Here is a 23,399-nt window from a genome sequence, read left to right as displayed (position 1 = left end):
AGCTGAAAGAGTGGATCGTGAATTTTTAAAGACTATATAAAAGGTTGTTTTGATAATTAACTGGTTCTCAATGTTTTTTTAACATTGAGGTAATTTTGCATGCTATACACAAAAAAAGGATGTGTGTAAAAATATATTTTTGATAAACGAAATATGCTTTCAGAATTTATTAAACGTATACATAATGATATTTAATGGTAATATATGTATATGTTAAACATATTTTTATATCAGTCTGTGTCATAATATTCTTATATATTTCGCTTTAAAATGTAAATATTATTACAAAACAGTTTTTTTTAATATTCATATTGATAAAAAATATCGTGTCTAGTACATATTATATTGTATAAGTGAATTTTTTATAAATCTGTGAAGATTTTATTATCATTGAGGGAAAACCTCGAGTGTATAGTTCCACGAGCGTTGAACCAACAGTTAACTTTAACCGAATAGCTCTATTCGATTAACTCGCATCGTTATAAAAAAAAACACTATAAATTTATGTGATAAAAGTTTTTAATGTGCGTTGTTTTTTATGATAATCGCGCCTAAATTATCACGTGTATTTATAGCATGTATTTATAGTTTTACACTTTTGTGTCATATACGAATATCCGATTGTAAATATTTTTATATAAAATATACGATAAAATTTTGATAAAACGCACAATATGGCTTTTGATAATTAATATTGACGGTTGAATTACATTTAAATGGTATCATTTTTTTGTGGTTAAAATTAATTAACGCTCTTATGTGATTTTTTACGAATTTTAATTCGTTTTATTTATATACAGCGTAATCATTGAGATTTGAAAACGAATTATCTTCTTCATCTAACCTGTTTTTGTATTTAGTCTTTGTTTCTGCGTAAAAAGAAAAAGACCTTTCACAGATATATGTTGATACAAACAACATTAACTATTTTACAACTCGTGCAGAAAACTCTGGATATTCATTTTTAATTTGAAACCAAAAATGCATAATATCCAGATAAGTGAATGTTTTTTTTAATAAGGGGTCAGTCAATATAATTATGTGTTATTCTCTTTCATTCAAACTTATTTTACTAACAATTAAGAGGTATCATAAGATTATTCAAAAGGATTTGGAATACAATATGATCTTTCTTTTTGTACAGGAAAATATTCCAGAAACTAATAAAGCATTCAATATTTCCTTCTGAAATTTTAATTCTAATAAGAGTCTTATTCTCAAAACTCACGTCAATTTACTGAGACTAAAATGATCATCCATCAACAAGAAAACAAGACAATAGCGTAAAGGATTGGAACCACACAATAGCCCTCGTTACGACCAGAAAAAATTACATAAATAACACGCAAGTGTTCTTACTGTAAAAATTCTCCGTCATTGAAAGAAAACTTCTTTGTTGCAAAACAGTCACGGAAGTTCCCGTTGCAGTATACGACCTTGGACAATGCCCATCAAGCAAATGCCGCTTTCAAATGCTTATACATATTTAGCTGTTCTAAGAAACGAGTACATCTATTGGCTGGATGATCGCTGCATGATTGTGATTGGTCAGCAAGCTTTGCAGCCCTTGATACTTAAGCCTGAACTCCGATGAAGAGAAGGCAGTCACAAGCAGCCAATTGACAACATACTGTCATGGGCGCTCACATCCCGGGCGGGACTCCTCCATACGAGCACCACCGTGGCATAGAGGGATCATCCTCCGCTATACTGTCGTATCACGCTACCTACAAGACCTTTAAGGAACTCTCACGGACATCATTCCTACGCCAGCTTCTCCACCACCGCTCATAGAAAATATATCGCTTTTATCGTCTGTCGCAATTATAATATAATCTAATAAAATAACTAGATTCCACATGCGTTTTCTTGGCTACGAAGTCACGCTCCTCCGGGGTTCGCAAACCTTTAAGTAGCATATATTTTATTTTTTACTTTGTATTGCTATATTTGCTTGCAGGGAAGTGTTAAATTCATTAAAAGAAATAAAAAATTTGCAAAATAGGCATTTTTAATCCAATTCATTTCATTTAAATAAGTTATAGATATATTTTATATTATTAAAATTGCTAAATTTTGCATCAGTAGTGTGTCTCATGAACGCGGAACACAGATTAAAGAACTGTGCTCTTGACCAACTAAGCTGAAGTTTTTGATTGTCAAAAGAGATGACCATTATTTTGTTAAAAAATTTGAGTAAATAATATTGAATTCAAATAATCAAGTAAAATGTAAATATTTTTTTCTATTGATTATTTATTAAGGTATAAGATTTCTATTGATAATTATTCGACTTCATTAGTATTATTAATAATCTTACTAAGCAATGAATTCAGAGAAATCTGTTTATAAAATATTTTAATTAATTAATAATAAGGTATTTGATAAATTTATAAATTAGAAGAATTGATAATAGTAATATTTTTTTAAATATAAAATGTTTTTAAAAACCTTTTCATATACGCACACTAATAAACTATTATAAAACATAAACAATGTTTTAATTTATACGATCTATAAGTAATCGTTTTACCATCAATAAAAAACATAATGTCACCTTCGTTAAATACAATTATCAACACAAGAAAATAATGATTCATATCGATCATAAACGACGGTTAACGTTGTCGTCGTTAACGTTCAATGACAAGGTTTATCGTTTAACCACTGCTTTTTCTCCAACATAGGATTTTATCGCTACTCTGCTCGGATAAAACGTTGTGATGTTTGAGTGTAAAACAAACACAGCATAAGCATAGCACATAGTATAGAGAAATAGCTGCAATATTACTATTTCCGGCCCTGTTTATTTTCACTGGCGAAATGGATAGAATGTGTTTCGGCTACCAGTTTACGCAACAGGTATGCATGAACTTGGACTTGTATCGAACAGCGCCTATCATCAACGTTTTTTTTAGTAAGCGAAGGTTGAGATAGTACTTTAAGAATAGATGTTTTTTTAAATAGAATACTATATAGAAGCATATAATGAATGTTTTTGCTAAACGTTACCGCAGATCGAGGCATGAATCATGCCGCGATGAACGTTTTATAATTGGCAAATACACCATTGCATATTTATAATTGTCTAAATATTTACTATCGAGATTTGCCAATTCAAAAGACGTGCACAAACATTATCTATCAGTATTTGCATACTGTGGTTTACTTGTTCAAAACATCGTGAGAAATTTAGTGATTCGATTTTTAATAGCGGAGCTTTTTAGTATAATTTCTACGGTTTATGTCGTAACTACCTCTGTTACATAATAATGATTTTCTTTATTTTATTAACCTATCTATCAGACACAGGTTTCAATCTTTGATAATTTATTGATTGAATGATTAATATGTTCAAAGTATAGCTAAACTAATTAACAATCTAAACTAATAGCCTGTAAAGAACTATTTCACACTCCGCATTTAAAAATTGCATCAAAGTGTCGATATACACTTATAGTCCACCTGCTGTGCTGTATCTCGAGAAATCGATTAAAATCCTATTAAACCACCTAACGCTTAAGCTGACAGCTAATTAAAAACTTGCTTTTGTTACTATTTGTGTTAAAGTAACTTAGCCGACTTATGACAACATGGCGTGTCGTTGTATATTTAAGCTTGAACCTTTGTCATTTTTGGTATAAAAGAAAAATTAGAATTTGCATGTCATGTGGCAATGTTTCGTACCTTAGTAAATGATTTTTATTATTGTATATACATACATGTATACATGGTCTTTCATATAAAATGCGACGCCTTGGGCAACTAATATTTTGGAGGCCCTAAAAAAATGTGGGCAAGACAAAAAAATCAATGGTATTAAATGTTTATTCGATTAAACAATTAATTATTACACAGAAGATTTGCGAAATAAATAAATATTATAATCAATTGGTAAAATAACCAATATTTCCATTTTAGTGGAATTTAATTGTATTATCCCATTGGAGTCTTTTGTCCACACGTATTGAACATATGTTTTTTACTGGCAGGTCCTATGTCCATAACAACTTGACATTTTTTATCAGTTATTTAAAATCATATCTTAAAATTAATAAACTATATAAGTAAAACGTATTTTAAATCTCTATCTCTATCTCTATAACTAAACAATTCTTATAAATAATAAACTTTTATGATCTAATAAGATTAATATCAGTACATTTGTTAAATCAATATCAATTAAATTCCATTCTGTTATAAAAATTAAATTTCAATAAAAAATAAATTAAAGTTGAAAAAATTTCAATTTCAGTAATAATAAAATAAATTATCACTTTTTATGCTTTTAATATTAATTCTGCCAAAATATAATTTATTTCATATAATATAGAAGATATAGTTTTTTTTTATATATTTAATGGTCATAAAATTATTTAAGTAAATATATTCATTCAAAATGGCTTGGACTTTTAGCGACGCTAATTAAAAAAACTTTCGACTACAAAGGTTTTACTAAAAATTACAATTTATTCAGAGACTCTTCTGTTATAATTGTTATCATTTTTATAAGGATTTATTTAGTTATATTTTAAAGGTCTGTAAATATGTTTGCTCTGTCGAAAAGTGATGCTGCCGCAGATTTAAATTGAGCTGGATAGTGATAAGTTTTACCATGCAAATACATATTTGAATGTGAATATTTTAACATCATACTGCAAATGGTTTGTATAAAAAATTATAATAAGAACTTGAATTTAAATGTGAATTTTTAATCATCTCTAAAGAATAATAGCTTCTAAATGACAAAATATATTTTTAGAATGTTAATTACATCGTGCCATGAGCTTGCTCAATGCACTTTTATTACACTTGCAAATTAGTGCTAAAGTGAAAAGTTTCCATCTCCTAGTCGAGAATCAACAGTGTATTATGATAATTACGCTCGCTCACCGGTTCGGAATTCCTAGAGCTTAAAGCGTGACTTTCGAGAAAGTTTCTCGACTTTACGACACACTAAAGCTTATCGAGACATGCTATTATTATTTCGTGTAGTTATAATGAAACTACGCACTATACAAGTCAATAAATATTTCTATTTAATATACTTCTTAATTATTAAAGAATTATAATTTACTCAAAATAAATTAAACATGTTATTAGTGGCTCAATTATTTTAGGAATCCAACAACATTTTTTCAATAATTTACTTTTATTTAAAAATAGTATAGTTATAAGGTTTATAACCTATCAAACTAACCGTTAACAAACTATTGTTTTTATAGTAATTACCAAATTAACAAATACGTATATTTTAGAAATGACCAATCTTAATTTTAATGGTCATCCCAATTATTAATATACATTGTTATTAAGAAATTTATGTTTAAAAAAATCAATAATAATAAAAGAGATTAGTATAATTAAAATATTTAAAAAAATTCTAGTATTATATAAATAATATTTAATATTATTTATTTAAACATATGTTTAATTCATAGTTGTCCACATGTATTTAAAATAATAAAATGATTTCAAATCTTTCTATAACGCTTTTAAGTTCATACTGGTTTTCCGAACCGTGCGAATTTTAAAGCGTTATTGGTTAATTCGTGCGGTTAATCGATTCATCCAATCGACTGGATAAATTTCCAGATAAATAGTAACGAGCTCAATTTTTATAACATGTTTAAGTTAATAAAGTACCAAAAAGACAGTTCGCCTGTCTTTTAAATAGACTAGGGGGTCAGCAAATTACAGCCCACTGGGTAATCCTGCTCGTTGCCTATTTATATCTAACCCGCGAGCTAAACATTAAAAATTTTCAAACTCATAATCAAAGTATACGGTAAAACAAAACGGCCAACTGCATTATAGCGCATAGAGTTGCGAGATATGACTGTGGTGCTCCTATTGCTTCGCACTACGCTGTGACATTACAAAGTTACAACTCATCAGTATATTCAGTGCTTCGTACAATACTTTTTGCTATATTTGTTTTCATTTAATCATGAATAATAAAATGAGAACGAGTGAGAAAAATGGAAAAGAGTTAAGCACATTGTGAGTAACATCAATAGCCAATTTAATAGCAACGTAAATACTTTAATTGCTTTAATAAAATATAACTACTGCTTGTAAAAAATTAAGGAGTTAAAATCACAAGCAGATCCTTTACGGAATATCTTAAGCTACTATGTGTTATCGCATTAATTAAATACGAAACCAAATATCCTTACTTGCCTTACCATACAGCAATTCGATGGCTATGTTACGATCAAGTTTTATTGAGACTTTTTGAACTTAGAAAAACAATTAAAATTTCTAAGCGGATAAATCTGCCTTTAGCTACTATTATCAAATATTGAATGACTTTATAAATTATCTTTTGCTACAGATATCGTGTTATTTTTTAACGTATGTAACTTTAAAAAAGTGCATATATATTAAAATTAAGCATAGATAAAGTTATATAGACGATAATTAAAGCTAATTGAGTCACAAATTATGTTACACAAACTACTTTTTGTATTTCACGTCATTACAAAATTTTGAAAATAAGTAAAACCTCTATTGTCATAAAAAATTACGGCGGATATATTTTTTGAGCTCGAATTAAAGTTGTATACGCAGAATTCATTTCGAATTTAAAAAAATATTTGACTGAACTATTGAAAAACTTTGATCTTAACAGTGTTTGATCTGAAAAGTGATTACACGCTTAAAAGTAAATTTCAAGAAAAGAAACTACTAGAAATATTCTATAAATGTGCTTTTCAGACGACGAATATGGTTAATTATGATCGCATGCTGGAATATTTATAATTATATTTTGCACCACCTATGTGAAAAGACATTTTCAAAGATGAAGTAGATAAAATCGCAATTTTATGTGAGAATTAACTGATGATTATTTTAAAAAAATGTTGACAATAGAAGTAATAAACTTCAAACCTTCGTTTGATAAAATAGTATCTCAAAAACAGCAATTAAATTAATATGTAACATTTATTTTTATAATAGTGTTAAATTTGAAACCCTGTTTTTTCATGATTTATCTGACATTATTATATTTATTACCGAGCCTAAAATATTTACGATCTGATCCTTTACAGAAAAATTTGTATACCCCTGATATAGTCATTTAAATGAAAAACAACATGTGACCTAACACAATTTGTAAGTAAATACATGATTACTATTTTTTGGTTAAAAAAGACAAGCGACTAATGCTGCATAAATAAAATAAAGTATCGAGTTACTGATGCTTAAAATAAAGTATCGTGTTACAAGTGCCTAAAAATGATAAGGTTTGATTCCCATTCCGGCGATCGTTAACAAAGGGGTAGAAGAACAATAGTCTAATATAGCACAGAGTAGAACTCATTGTCTCTCGCGCATCCTTTCCACACAAAGAGTAGTTTTCTGGTATTGATTAGTGACGTGTTAATAGGTGGACCGTAAAATTTTAACGATTAATAACGCAATTGTTTAGCCCTGAGATCTCTAAGCCTTAGTTTCGAGAGAAGTTGGTTCCTTTATTCATTTTCTCAAAGTGTGGTTTAATATATTAGTAATTTAAATCTAAACTTCTTCATTTATCAACTTACAAATGAGAAAAAAGACATTACAGGTAATAAAATGTGGGTCAAACCATATGTAATATTTTTAATCAATATATGAAATTAACTTAATCTTGCTTAGTCACTACATTAAAACATAAATTAATACACTTCTTTATAATTATTTAATTATTCCAGACTATGTACTACCCAATATAAACAAACAAAAATTAACATATATTTAAACTCATTAAAGAATTAAGCTAATTGCTTAATAAGAGAGTGATTATTAAGCTATTTTTAAGTACATAGCCTATGTTGAATATAATAATAAATTAAACAAATAATAAAATGCAACGTTTCAATATATTAATCCAGTGCGGAAATTTAATTTCATCTTCGGCAAAATTTATTTTTACGTAGTTGTAGTTATTAAAAATATTTAAAAAAATAATAAACAAATCAATTTTTTGACATACAATAACACTAAAGCACAATAATTTAAATTACACTTCTTGGTACCAAGTTTCTTAGCTTTAAACAACAGACCATACCCAGCAAAGTTTAAATTTATTCCCAGAGCCATACTTAAGCTTGTACGGTTTTACTTGCTTCGGTCTTTGTGCTGAACAAAAAAAAATAAACTCATTTAATCTTCCCGAAAAAAGAAAGAACAATACGAAGTCTTATTATAACTAACGTTCCGTAAATAATAAGTATTTTTCGGACCAGAAGCTAACGAATTCAATTAGGCCTAATCTACCCATTGTGATAATCATCAGTTTCGCTGGTAATTAGGTTAATGTTTCAATTGATTATCTTTCTCGCATTTTGTACAAACGTAACTATAATAGTAACACAGATTGAATTAATAAACTTGTTAGCTTTACGAAACTTTTCCAAAACGACTTACAGCTCAATTGAAGGCACTGAAGCGAAAACACATTTATTTAGATTTTACATCTAACCGTTTCAAAAATATTATATATCTTATTTTACGCTATATATATACGTAGTATAACGCATTTATATTTATATGTATATATATATTGTGTGGTCTGTATTTCTAGAAGGCGAAATGCGAAACCGTTGATATTCACATTTCGATGAATATGAGAGAAAGCATAATATTTCTACACGGAACCCTCTAACAGCAATACAAATTCTTAGAATAAAACTGTTTCCGGAAATTCGATTACGAAATATACGGAATCAATCCAAGCCATTTTATTTAATATTATAACATATGTAGAATATTTGAAGTAAATATACTATGCGTGCACCGTATACACTGATATACTGTTACATGTATTTATTTATTTATTATGTAACAGCCAAACTATGTGAGATAGAGATAAAGATTAGGTTTTTCTGTTTTGTAAAATAAATCTGAATCATAATTTTTCTGCTGCCTTGCAAATATTATTGATCAGCTGCAGACGCTTTCAGTTCTCCGATCCGATCTAAGCGGTCTATTTTTAAATTTTAGACCCCATATATTATCATGAGCCACAAGATTCATCGAAACCGCATAAGCAATCACTACATTGAATCTTGGCTTTGAAGATAAGCTACGTACGCCCAATCGTTTGATGCATGTGTGGCTATTAATAAACGCACTGCGTTGTAGTAAAGCGCCTTGTTTTTAATTATATGATGCTACCTAGTTATAATATGTGTAATATATAAACTTACTAGTATATAGTCACACTAAAACATACACAAAGTATAAGCGATAGCGCATTAACATTTCTCTCGGTATGTAAATATGCCATAATGGAATGCGGGATACCCATCAGACATCGTTTAAATCGTCCAGACTGAAAGTTTCTGAAAAGTTTTTTAATTACTCCGCCGGGGTACACTCGTCAAACATTTTGTTGCGATATATTCGCCAGAAGCTTACGTGCTCTTTGGAGATTGCGATCGGAAAAAATAAATGGCGTGGTTTAGTCGACAACTATTACAGTAAAACATTTTTACATTAAATAGTTCCATATACTATTTCAAGTGATCCTTTCAATGCTTGTAAAATGATATTATGCGAGAAAGCTTCTTTCAAATATACGTAAGTTGTCGCGAATGTAAAGTGTACACTTAAACTATTCCTATGAAAATATAACCTTCAACAATATTAATCATAGTTTAGCATAAATTTATTTATATTATTTCTATAAATGGAATAAAGTAAACGTATTCCGCAAAGTCCGAAAAATAAGCAAATTGCCCCGGGGAATTCAGAAGAGAAGTTTCTCAGAAGAAAACTATTATCATATGCGAGTAACGTTTTGCGAGTCAAAGTTTATTTCTTATTTATAATTTAATAAATATATGAAAGTGGCAATCTTCTTAGATATATATGAATAAAAAAACTTTTGAAGAAATGCTATATACGAAGGATAATCGTGAATTATTGATAGAAAACTAATAAATTTTAAAGCGATTTTTCTATTGAACCGCATTATAAGAATTTTGGGAAATATTAAGATTAAAAAAAAACGTGATTTTCGTATTATATATTATAACAAGCTACTGACAGTAAAATCGAAGTAAAAACCGCAATTTATAGTGTTTTTGTTGAAACTAAATTCTGAACTGATTTAATTATATATGATATTTAATGCAATTTTATTTTTATTTTTTTTGAAAATATTACGAATTATTGCAAATATTTTATTTTTTTCTATTCAATATCAGAATAGTTAAACATTACAAATTTCGTAAAGTTTCTAAGTAAATATATTTTTTGAGTCTTTAGTAAATATACATAGTTTTGCAATCCTAAACTTTATTTATTTAAATTAATTAATTACCTTGTTGAACTAAGAGATTACTCAATGCATCACGATTGTCAAAATAATACAACGTAAATATTTAATGTAAAAAGAAAAAAAGGGAAAGTCATATAAGTGTTAAAATTTAATAATAAGAATTGGACCAGCTCATTGTAGCCAACATTAGCTAAATCAAAAAATACAGACTTCGTTAATGAATTAAACTTTCACTTGCACTCAAAAATTATTTCCAGGGCATTTTTTAATTAGAAGTTACTCTTTCAAGGACGTTCTTATCGAGATTTTAGAAATATTCTGGTGGCGAATGAGATCGGGAAAATACATAATATAGCATTTTCCGACACTGAATGGAAGACGGTTGACGCAAGCTCATCTTTACAAAATATCTAAATCACTCTGAGATAAAATAAGAGAAAGATTTCGAAATCCATACAATTTAAATCATCAACACACAAAAAAATGACAACTTTAACTGCCATATTTATGTCATTAATGAATAACAAGAAAAGCATAGCACCCGGGTAGATAAAATTATTTAAAAATATTTTATGGACACTAGAAAAAGTAATATTATGAGTCTTAATATTTATTATTTTGAACTTAAATATTATATGAATAAAAATAACAATAGTTGTTTTTTTATTCATAGTATATTTAATTTTATTTGTAATATTATTTTATTATGTTAACTGCAAATACATAATAAAAAAAGTAAGGCCGTTACCATAATTTCGATAGTAAATTATTAATGTATTTTTAATTTAAAATATATATATGAATGTCGACCTTACCAGAGTAACAACAAGTAATTATTTATATAAGCTCTAGAACTCTACTTCTACGGTTAGTTTATTTAAAAAAAAAACACTGTTAAAACGCAACAAAATTAAACCACGAAAACAAATTAGGGATTCCCAAGGGAAATTAAGATATCCCACAGGGTGACCGCACTTACGGTCACTGACACGTGAATGCACAAATGACCCAAAGCTTGTCAAACGAAAGCTCACAAAGCTACAGGTGAATTTTCAACCGGAAAGTTTAATTGTTACTATTAACCTAGAAGGGAAGGTAACCGGTCAGAGTAAAGGGTAGGCGAGAAAACACTTAGGGAAAGCCTTGAACGATCCGAAAATCCAGGTAGGCAGTCTGTGGACTTTGGTAAGTTTGATAAATTTTCTTTGCCACCGACGCAGCTCCATTTAAACGCCACCCTTGCTAAATGGCGTTGTGGATATTTTATGGGAAAATAAATATTTATGGAGATGAAGGTTTCTGCGAGAAAAATATATTCAATGTTTTTTTTTTACTATTGAAGATAAAGCAGGAATATATTTTCCTCAAAAAAAGAATATAATAATTATTCTAATAATCAAATAATCGTATTATACTTATTTTATATTTATATAATATTATTATATACCTCTTTTTATTTTAAAGGCAAAAGATGATTTTAAATACATTTTTTTTAATTTGAATGTTGACCAAAAGATGTCGTTTATAGAAAACAATCAAGTATTTATCTTTATAAATGATCATAAATTAAATTTACAAAAATAAATTATATCCTTATAATTTTTAAAATATGATAAATATTTCGCCCCTGAAATATAATTTATGTAAACTAAATATGTTAATTATGTATATATATTTTTTTTAACAATTTCTATGGTATTTTAAAATTAATCAGATATATAAATAAAATCTTTATATGGCAAAAATAATATTTTAAATCAATCGTTCATGTACAGTAAATTAATAAACTAATACAAAATTATTGTATGTAGTTCTCATTTAATGCAAATCATGTCCATGAGCTTTATAATTCGAAACTAATATATTTTGGTTTATTTATAAATATTTATTTGGATTTGATTTTTGCAGAATTCACACTTTTTGATATCGTTATTTTTTAGTAAAATAACTGTCAAAAATCATTATCAGTATCTAATATGATCTTAATCTATTTAGATTCGATTTTTGCACTTAAATTGATTAAAACATACGGCATAGTATGTGAAACATAATTACTATTATTCATTTTAGACTATAATTTAAACTGAAAATATAACAACAAACAATCGATTATTAATTCGCACTAATTTGAAATACTCACGCAATAAAGTGATAAAGTAATTTTTAGTCGAACGCTTCTAATTACTACCGATCATTCTCCAATAAAAAACGAATTTTCAGTTTTATTAAAATTTAAGGAATCATTTAATACAATAGAATAATACAATTACTTGAATTAAATAAAGAGAATATTATATTTTTTAGTAATGATTTAATCTATAGACGTTTTTCAAATATTATACTTTACAACAAACGTGCTCAAATGGTCGAAGTTCCTTAATTACCAAACCCTCATTAAAATAAGTTATTAAACCCTCATTACAATAAGTTTAAAGTTTATATATATTTAATATATATTGTCCTTATACTATATATTTATATCGTATTATATACGTTTCGCTTAACAAGGGATTTCACAGGGCGTGGATTTAATTATAATGACCCTTTGAATATTATTAAGCCTACACATGAATATGTTTGCTGGAAAAATTCTATATTTTGACTTGAATACATACGGAATCACTCCACATCCTTTCAAGTACATAAATGACTGCAAATGAGAAGGGACACGCTTCAAGATGGACGTCCCTTGATGACATCGAAAAAGTACCCTCTATTTGTCCGAAACAAACTTGTGGACTTGGACCTTTCGCAAATAATCTCACCTTGTTTAACTTATGTATTATATATTATACATATTTGTAATACAGACAACATACATATATATAAAATATTTATCCTGAATAAAAATAATAATATTATTAAAAATAATATCAAATTCACAGGTAACCAAACTAACTTTTACTCAGAATTTTTTGATACAGTGATTCCAACATATTACGTTTCAGCGATTTAGATACGTAAAAGTTCATAACAACATATCAAATATTATAAATAAAAATTATTAAAGAACAATAAAGATTAAATAAATAACCTTCATTTTTTTTCATATCTATAATTTATTTTTATAACCATATAAGTATTGTGACATTCGGAATTGTCAGTGCAGTTATTTAATTGCATTCTAATAAGACATATTTTACTAAATTTATTATTTACCTAAAACTGGGACGTTTTTTAGTTGATATTAAACTAATTACTGCTCTATCTAATAAATAAATTCTAACATTTGATTTTTATTTTCCTTATAAAATGCATCCTACCACTGTTTTAACTAAAAACATTGAGTCCATAATGAAGTTCACATTAAAGATTTTATTATCTGATTCATATAAAACAAATGAATCAGATAATAAAATCAATCTTCATACGTACTAAGTATAAACTCAAGTCAAGTCTAAGTATAAGTCAAATTTAACGTATATGTGCATTAAATCGGAAGCAATGATAATGTTTATGTATTGTAAAAAAAAACTCACTTTTTGGCCTCGGAACTCAAAATTTGAAATTTCAACAGGAAGATTGTTTGATGATTGTTTCTATAGTTGAATCAATGTATTCTTTTAATCCCCACACACATTATGTATACATTTAATTTTCACAGTTATAACACACTTTGCTAATTTGCAATCCGAATATTTATATTCAGTAAAATCGAACAACGCATACGACGATTACGCACAAATCGAACAAATCGAACAACGCACACGAATTAATGAAAATTATTGTCGCGTAGCAAAAACTGTTGTCACGTTACTGTCGGCCATTTTGTTTTATATTTGAATGCTTATTTTTCATTGGTCGAAACAACATAATGAATTACCGGTGGCTCGAAAATCATTCGAACAAATTAAATTTTTATTTTTAAAATTATAATTAAATATATTTCCTTTGTTTACGTGTATTTGTATAAAAGACATAACTATTTTATTATTCAAAATTATCATTAAATATCATATAGCTAAATTTTTTTTCATAAATTTTTAATATGTTTAATCTCATTCATTCACTAATATAAATCACTTTGCGTGTTTCTTTGCATACATATAATTGAATGTTTTAGAGCTATATATTAGCTCTGTAACATCAGCATACAGTTTAATTCTTTCTAGAAGTTTACATAGGGTTGAATCATTGATGTATAGATTTAATAAAAAAAGGTTCCAAAATAGAACTCTGTGAAATTCCACACTTCACACCTCACATTCGCTTTGTGTACCATTTATTACAACTGCTTGACGTGTTTTATTTAAAAAGCATTTGAATAAATTTAGCGTTGGTCCTACTATTTTAATATATTTTAATTTATTTAATAATATGTTATGGTTTACTGTGTGAAAAGTTTTTTTTAAGTCTATAAATAATGCTGAAGTTTTATTTGTATCGTTTAAGTTTCGTTGTATTTCATTAATTTTAATTTATGTTCACTCTGTATATCAACTCATAACGTCTTACGAAAAGTTATCTGATGTATTTTGACACGCAAAAGCATGAAACGTTCAATAATTATGTAAATGTTACTGAATCCGTTAATTTTGCTCCATGATTGTAACATTTTAAAGCTTTCATTGCCTGAACGTGTGCTTGAATATTCATATACGCTAAAAATTGTTCACTTTATCTCAGGGTTCAATCACTCCGCTTTTAAAATATTATACACTAACAACATAAAGAACGCAATGAAAAATGTATACGTGTGTTTATAAGATATTTTTATTAAAAATGATACAAAATATAAAATTGATAAAAGTTTTTATTTTTTCATAATCCACAACATTTAGGAACAAATAAAAGAAACATAATTCATAAAATACAACAACGCGTCCCCAACTGTGTTTACACAATGTTTGATCGGTTTATACAAAAAAAAATAATAATGTAAAAAAAACGTTAATATCATTCGCGTACAAAAATTATTAATTAATAAATGGCAATAAAAAATAATGACATGAACATTTTAAGTAATAATAATGGCAACAAAATGCGGCTGTGACATGTTATTATAATCGATTTTGAACGACAGGTTTGATGTTATTAAGTCCACTTTGTGGATTTAAAAAAATATACAAAAAAATGTCTCTTAGTTTGTTTTAAAAGACTTCTTTGGCACATTGGTTCGTCTTTGCGGCTACCGTCATACGACTAAAGACACTTTTAACTGTAATAACAATGTAGCCGCAAGACGACATGACAGATGACGATTTTGTTTAAAGTTGGTAACAAGCTTCTTAGAAGCACTTCCTGTGGACAATTCCGGGGCCGGACTCGTCGTATTCTTGTTTGGAGATCCACATCTGTTGGAAAGTGGACAAGGAAGCCAAGATGGAACCACCGATCCATACTGAGTATTTCCTCTCAGGTGGAGCGATGATCTTGATCTTGATCGTTGAAGGCGCCAGAGCGGTGATTTCCTTCTGCATCCTATCAGCAATACCTAAAGAAATATATTAATAATTATTAAATAGTTTTAATATTATTTTTAAATTATGTTTGAGTCGAACTTACCAGGATACATAGTGGTACCGCCGGAGAGTACAGTGTTAGCGTACAAGTCCTTACGGATATCTACATCACACTTCATGATTGAGTTGTAGACGGTCTCGTGAATGCCGCAAGATTCCATACCCAAGAAGGACGGTTGGAAGAGAGCCTCTGGACAACGGAACCTCTCGTTACCGATGGTGATTACTTGACCATCGGGTAATTCATATGATTTCTCCAAAGAGGTGGATGCAGCTGCAGTTGCCATTTCCTGCTCAAAGTCCAAAGCGACATAGCAAAGCTTCTCCTTGATGTCCCTAACAATTTCTCTCTCGGCCGTGGTGGTGAACGAATATCCTCTCTCTGTTAAAATCTTCATGAGGTAATCGGTCAAATCGCGACCGGCCAAGTCGAGACGCAAGATGGCATGCGGTAAAGCGTAACCTTCATAGATCGGTACGGTGTGAGATACGCCATCTCCGGAGTCGAGTACGATACCGGTGGTACGACCGGAAGCGTAAAGTGACAGCACAGCTTGGATGGCTACGTACATGGCTGGGCAGTTGAAGGTCTCGAACATGATCTGGGTCATCTTTTCCCTGTTCGCCTTTGGGTTGAGCGGGGCTTCTGTGAGTAAAATGGGATGTTCTTCGGGAGCCACGCGCAACTCGTTGTAGAAGGTGTGATGCCAGATCTTCTCCATGTCGTCCCAGTTGGTGATGATGCCGTGCTCGATGGGGTACTTCAGAGTGAGGATACCTCTCTTGCTTTGGGCTTCGTCTCCTACGTATGAGTCTTTCTGACCCATACCCACCATGACGCCCTGGTGACGAGGGCGGCCTACGATGGATGGGAAGACAGCTCTTGGAGCGTCATCTCCAGCAAAGCCAGCTTTGCACATACCGGACCCGTTGTCCACGACAAGCGCTCCCGCCTCATCATCGCACATCTTGCTGGCTTTTTGGAGATTATTGGCGGCTCACTGCAAAAATAGAACTAATTTAAAACCACACTAACTCGAGGCGAAAAATGCACTGAGCATTGCGTTGGTAACGCATTCTACACATGTCTGGGAATGGATTTTTTGCGACCATTTCAGTAACATGTGCTACGACGCTACGTTATATATGTTTTTTTATCTCCATGCATTATAAATGTGGCAATTGCTGATTTAATACATTTGTGAGACTCTGAGAGGGAGAATAATATTATACTATGACATTTAGATGTGTAAGTAAATACCGAAATTGCCAATACGCGAAGACTAGAATATACACATCTACGGGAAAATGTCATGTGCTCGTTTTTGCCTTATATTATATCTGGCTAAAACGCTAATGGTATTGCTGAATCTTCGCAAAAATGGAGTAAAAATAACAATACACTGCGGAAAACTCGGTTCGACGAATAACAAACGCTAAAGAAGACGGCTACGTAACGAATCAATTACTTTTTTTTCTTAATGGCATATTTTGCAATCTTAAAAAATCGGTACAATATGGAATGCTTGTAATTTATACTATATAATATGTATATGCATATTAACATATATTTTTTATAATACAAAAAGTTTTGGGTTTAATTTAAATAAAAATATAACGGAACAATTTTTAGGTAAAATAATAATGAATATTATACCGTTGTACGAAAAGCAATATTTTACATTATTATATTTCACTAACAACAATATGAACAAGACTTAACAATGGTTTATTTTGATCAGTTAAAATATCTTGTTTTGCTAGAGTAGCTCGCCCTAATAATCATTACATTATTATTAACTTATGAAAAATCTACCACTGTATTTTAACCAACAATACAATATGCAAATTAATAATTTATTGATGTAAATCAGAATCAATTATATAATAATAATAACTAAAAGAACCGGATTTTTATTTAAAGTGATTTGTTTTGTAAAACCTAATATATAATAATTATATATAATATTACGCTAAAATTATATAAAAATAGTATTAATATTCTTAATTTTTCTTTATAATTGAATGAATAAATACAATTACGTTTCAATATAATTTTACTATTAGAATAATAAATTGTAATATAAAATTAATATGTATTATTTTATTCGCAACTAACTTTACAAATATTCTACGTAGAATGAATATTTTTAATAATATTATGGTGTAACTGTAATACTGTATCGAAAGATTTCCTTACTAAGTAATCAAATTTCTCAATCGATTTTTATTATTTAAAATTACTACAATTCAAATAAAAATATTCTGAGCTGTAAGATAATTTAAATTATATAAAAAATTTACTAATTTTTCGACTTTATGTTATTTTCGTTTTGCTACAATGGTATATTAACAATAATATTTTTTAAAAGACGTTATAAAATATTAGCGAATTTTAATTAATTTTATTTAATGAAAAAGTTCAATTCACAATATATCACAACAGCCTAAATTTGAGACACAGAGAAATTATGGTTTTTAATAATTGCAATTTATGTTCTATATGTGAGATTATAAATTAAAATGTAATTTAATTAATCATAATAGCCCACACAAATATGTATTTAAAGAGCTTTAATATTTACTATTGAATATTAGACTTAATATTTTATAAATCCAGTTTCAAAATTAATATATCTAGATTTAATATCAAGTAAATTTAGTCAAGTAAGTAATTTGTAAAACGATAACTATTTTATGTAATTTGATATTTCTATATTGTAAACATCGAAACTTGATACGCTTCAGCCCATTACGTTATATAACAACTTTAAGGAGTAATGATTATTATTAGTAAGGTAAATTCAAGTTTAAATTGTTTTTAAAAAAAATCAAAACATTCTCGTAGAATAAAATGGTTGCGTATTATTATCTAATAGCACAATCAATTATTTTATATAAGATTGTCACTATTTGTTATATAATATGAATATTATTAATATATTTAACCACTTAATTTTTAAATTAATTTAAAAAATAACACACGTTTATCACACAGTTGAATCACTATTTTAATTTTTGATTATTATATTTAATCAGATATTTTTTAACGAAAAAACACACACAGTATCCGATTGCAAAAAATGTGATCGCGCCACTAGAATATAAAGGCGCGACCAGACGATCGCGGTCGATGGTTACACTGTCGATTACTGACCTACAGCGAAAAAATGCACGCGGCTCTCGAAGCTGTTGCCGATGCTTGTGGCTGGCGGCGATGCTCCGATCTACGTTATATAGCATCGCGGTGCTCACAGAAATAGGCTTTGGCGGTCCTGGCGCCGCCGTAGATGGCAGCGTCGCCATTTATGGGCAAAGGCCAGGAGCGAGGGCCCTACTACCCTAGCCAAATCAAAAGTAGAAACGCTACGTATGCTAAACTCTCTCACCTATACATCGACTGATAATCGATTATTAGCCAATGTATTGGTGAATCGAACGCACACATCGAACGACGCTAACAATCCCCGGCGGTGATTTCAGGGGTAAGCAACTCTAAAGGTGTGTATTTAAGGTGTCTCTTCTGGAACTATTTTGGATAGCCAGGGAACTACTGATTATCCCGGATTTCATATACTTTCTTTATGCATTATCTTTTTATATTTAACTGTTCATTTAAACCAATTAAACACACATGTTTCAAGATAGCGTGAGTTGTTAATACACTACCTTAATAGTAGAAGTAAGAGACTTTACCTAAAAAAACGCAACGTTACCAATTAAGTATATTTTGGATTATTTTGCAAAACAGCTGATACGTTGATTTGTTGTGCACCTATTGACTATATTTTCTACAGAAATGCTTTTTATAGCAAAACTAAGAATCGACCTTGTGACCGCTATATTTAAGCTTTGCTTCTTTAAATTAAAAATTTAATTCAATATTTTTTTGGTTTAATAAATAAAGCTATTCTATTATCTTATTCTAATTATACAACATTTTTTATTTTTATTATTGGAAATGACCTGCACTAATTAATATTAAATTTAAATGTGTTACCTAAAATAATACAGCCTCAAGCGATATTTGTTGGCAATCGACGTATATGTAAATAGATTGAGTACCAGGATTTTAAGATTAAAGAGAGATATAAGACTGTAAATGTAGGATGCTACATTGCTTTGCTTAGGAATGCAGGACAATCCAAATTGTAAAGGAAAATGCAGTCAAGGGGATTTTCTTGGCTAAACGACTTAGCCATTCTACCACAATTTATTGGAGAATAGTGGCTTAAGGATTGTTACCCGGACACTAAAGTGAAATGAACTTTATTAAAATTCTACAATATATTTCGCATACTAAAAGAGGAAAATACTTAAACCGTGAAATTGAATTTTTTTAATAAAAATAAATAACGTAAGTATTGTATACAATTACTCGATTTTATTATAGTAAAGTCGATTTCACACTTGACCGAGTCTAAAACTTCTTATACGCGAAATGACCCTCGAAGGAAAAGTCGCTAAAAGCTCGAAAGTCTTCAAAGCTCAAAGGACCCTCTTTTGCTAACGATGGCCAACACTTGACAACCTTTTCGTAATTGATGATCAAATACGAAGTTCATTTTTGCTTGAAATACGGACGATTTATCAATATTTGTAAAATAACTTTATATATAAATCAAGGTTATAGCATAAATACACAATGATATAACAGATAATTAATAAACAAATACAAGGCACAATAACTATATAATCAAATTTATTAAAACTAAATTCTCAGTTATTTTACGTGAAAGAATAAATATGTTTTTATGATCACATTAAAATAATATAATGGAATTGTTGAAGAATAATAAATAAATATGTTAAGAAGCTCAAAGTAATGTATCTAGCAAAAATCAATTATGGTCTCAAATCATATCATAATTACTTTTTAATCTTGGAAATTGAAATTAATAATGGATATTTATATATTAAAACATTCGTATCATCAACTTATAAACCAATAATCTTTCTGATCGATAATTTATTAATTTCATTTGTGATTACCAAAAGGGCAGAACAGAGAATTTTAATGCTAATCGAAACATATAATTATATGTTTTTGTTAAAAATAATTAAATATAATAACATTTGTATTAAATTAAGTACACCGAAAGTGCATCATCACTGATCTAAAAGAAGCAATCGTACTTTTGTCGTTTTATCAAAGACAATGCCCCATGATACATATCGATTGTTCTTAAACTTTCTCTCACAGATTCAATTATATTTTATTATTACTCGTGCGGTTCCCAACGTTGCTATTAATGATCCAATAGGTTCTAAATGTGAACATATTCGGCAATCAATAACGGATCTTTATTGCTTTCAATATGGTAGGCAAATGGGCTTCATGATTTAGATGAAGCCATTCGCAACTCCTGTCTGAAATAGCTTCGCTTCGTTAAAGTAAAGTAATAAATTCGCGCTTCGCTCCCAAGACGCGCACCTGTAGGAGCTTATTTTAGCCCTTTCTCATTATTCTTTCAACGCCCTTGACAACAACAAAAAAAATTAAAGGTACCGTGCGAAGTTTTCGCGTCGAAAATACGCCGTCTCGCGAAAGAGTACGAGTTAGCTAATTTAGTTTGTGAGGAAAAAATTCGATTGTTTTTAAGGGAAGATTCCCCTCACGTGCCCTATATATAAAATTGAACAATAGGCGGAGAGACGTGCATTGAACTCAAAATTGGTTTTCAATATTAAACCTTGAGCTATTCAATAATATAGTGTAATTGATTTAGCTCGATTTTATACCGTAGAAGGATTGAATAATTTTAATATTTTTATGACACATTGCTATAAGTATATATAAATTTATCTAAGAGTGATTAGTTGAACATGTAATAAAATATGTATATATTATATTTGATGACAATTGATGAAGGTAAGAAAGTTTTGAATTAATTTTCCTTAATGCTAACTAAATGTTCAACTAATAAATCTTATACTTGTTTGTTATTCCTGACTAATATTTAATTTAATTACTTTATACGATCAATCATGTATGTAAAAATCAACAACAGACAAAATATTAAAAGTATGTATGTATAGTTTGAGAAATGTCACTCGGATGCTTTACAGTAATATTCAGTTATTATACAATAATAAGTATGTGATTTATCAAATCAATGCAAAATCAAATTAGCACTATCACTACTTTTTTTACTACAGAAAATTATCACAGTAGCATTATTACTACATTTTTACTTACTCTAGACATAATAAACCTTCATCTAATTAGGTTTATCTTAATTTAAAGTTTATTCGAACTCAAACTACATGTTATACTATTTTAAACTAAGTTTCTCGTACGTCTATATTCAACTATATTTCAAGAACAGATTGAACGTTTTCGCGCTGATTGCTCTTTTTTACTATATTTTTTTGAAAAATATACATATTCACTGTACAAAAACAGGATGGTTGATTGCACCATTAATTAACTATCAAATTTTATCAGTTACGCATATTTATCATAGTGATCAATTAGACTGTCTGAAATGTAAAATTTATAATAACGAGCATTTAATTTATCGTAAAAAATATTAAGCGTTATTTTTTATCCAGTGCGACACTGGATGACACAGCTAGTCATACATAATGACGATATAAACCACCATATTAAGCGTCATGAAGGTTTTTTTAAATATGACCATATGTCGTACAAATAATTTTAATCTAACAAGAAATGTAATTTATTTTTACAAATTTTTTTAGAGGTTAGTGACTGGCTTATGTACAATAATTTCTCATAAAAAACTATAAATAATGAACAGTAATGCTTTTTTCGCTGATCTTTTTATTTACTTTTCCTTTTTTTATAACATTATTTATAATGTTTTAAATTAATTTGATTCTTAATTTGTATGTTACTGATATTGTAAGTTCATCATTATTATAGAATCGTATTAATTGATTAAATAATAAAGAGAATTAAAAATAACAAAACTTTACTGAAATATTATTTATCAATTTTTCACAAAAAAAATAATTTATTAATATTAAATAATTTAATTTTAAAATTAAAGTCTTAATCTTGAATATTTACGAACAAAAAAAATTTTTTTCGAAAAAAATGCATAGTTATGATATTTCATTTCTCGAGAAATTTGAAGTATGTAATCTCAAAAATTTTCATAAAATGTTTTTTGTTAAAAAAACAATTTTCACACATCTATAAATAATTTTCAAACATTATTTCTATAATAAAAATAGTGTTATTTTAATAATAATCTAGAGAACATAATATCATTAAAAGCATATATTATAAAATAATTTTAAATATAGTTTGAGATCTATTTTCTAAGAAAAACAAATATCCTGAATGTTTTTTTAACGCAAAGGTGTAATATAAAAAAAAACATTTTCTGTTTTTACAACTTCTTTAATTATTCTTAAAAATAAAATATATGTCTTTGCCGACTATTTTTTAATACTTTTACTATACATCAAACTATTTTGTAGATAAAAAATGTCGATTAATAATTTGCGCTTGATTTTTTACATCTCGTACATAAAAATAAACTCAAAATTTTATTATAAAAATAAATAAATAAATAGTAAGTGCATCAATAAGTTTGAGAATCCATCACTGATCAATGCGACCGATACACTCGCATTTGCATTGTGTGCATGTAAAAATAGAAGCTAGGAGATGCAGCAGCCGCAGCATCACC

At 28.6% G+C, this 23,399-nt stretch overlaps 1 protein-coding gene and 1 long non-coding RNA gene across 2 annotated transcripts in view; one reads left to right on the top strand and one right to left on the bottom strand.

The window, feature by feature from the left end:
- Positions 1-23,399, top strand: part of LOC148229552 (uncharacterized) — a 222,300-nt gene that overhangs the window by 135,842 nt on the left and 63,059 nt on the right. The gene's annotated exons all lie outside the window — the stretch shown is intronic.
- Positions 15,009-18,945, bottom strand: LOC148229557 (actin, muscle-type A2). The gene is made up of 3 exons (XM_088197549.1): positions 18,893-18,945; positions 15,779-16,736; positions 15,009-15,707 (listed from the first exon to the last, which is right to left on the bottom strand). Exons 2-3 carry the CDS (start codon positions 16,701-16,703, stop codon positions 15,502-15,504), a joined length of 1,131 nt encoding a protein of 376 aa, XP_088053675.1. The 5' UTR covers positions 16,704-16,736; positions 18,893-18,945; the 3' UTR covers positions 15,009-15,501.

This window comes from Plectrocnemia conspersa, unplaced genomic scaffold (genome assembly GCF_051122295.1).
Source record: "Plectrocnemia conspersa isolate PC_06_02 unplaced genomic scaffold, ASM5112229v1 ptg000011l, whole genome shotgun sequence".
In the NCBI taxonomy this organism is placed as follows: Eukaryota; Metazoa; Arthropoda; class Insecta; order Trichoptera; family Polycentropodidae; genus Plectrocnemia; species Plectrocnemia conspersa.
This window is presented reverse-complemented; position numbering and strand designations above follow the sequence as displayed.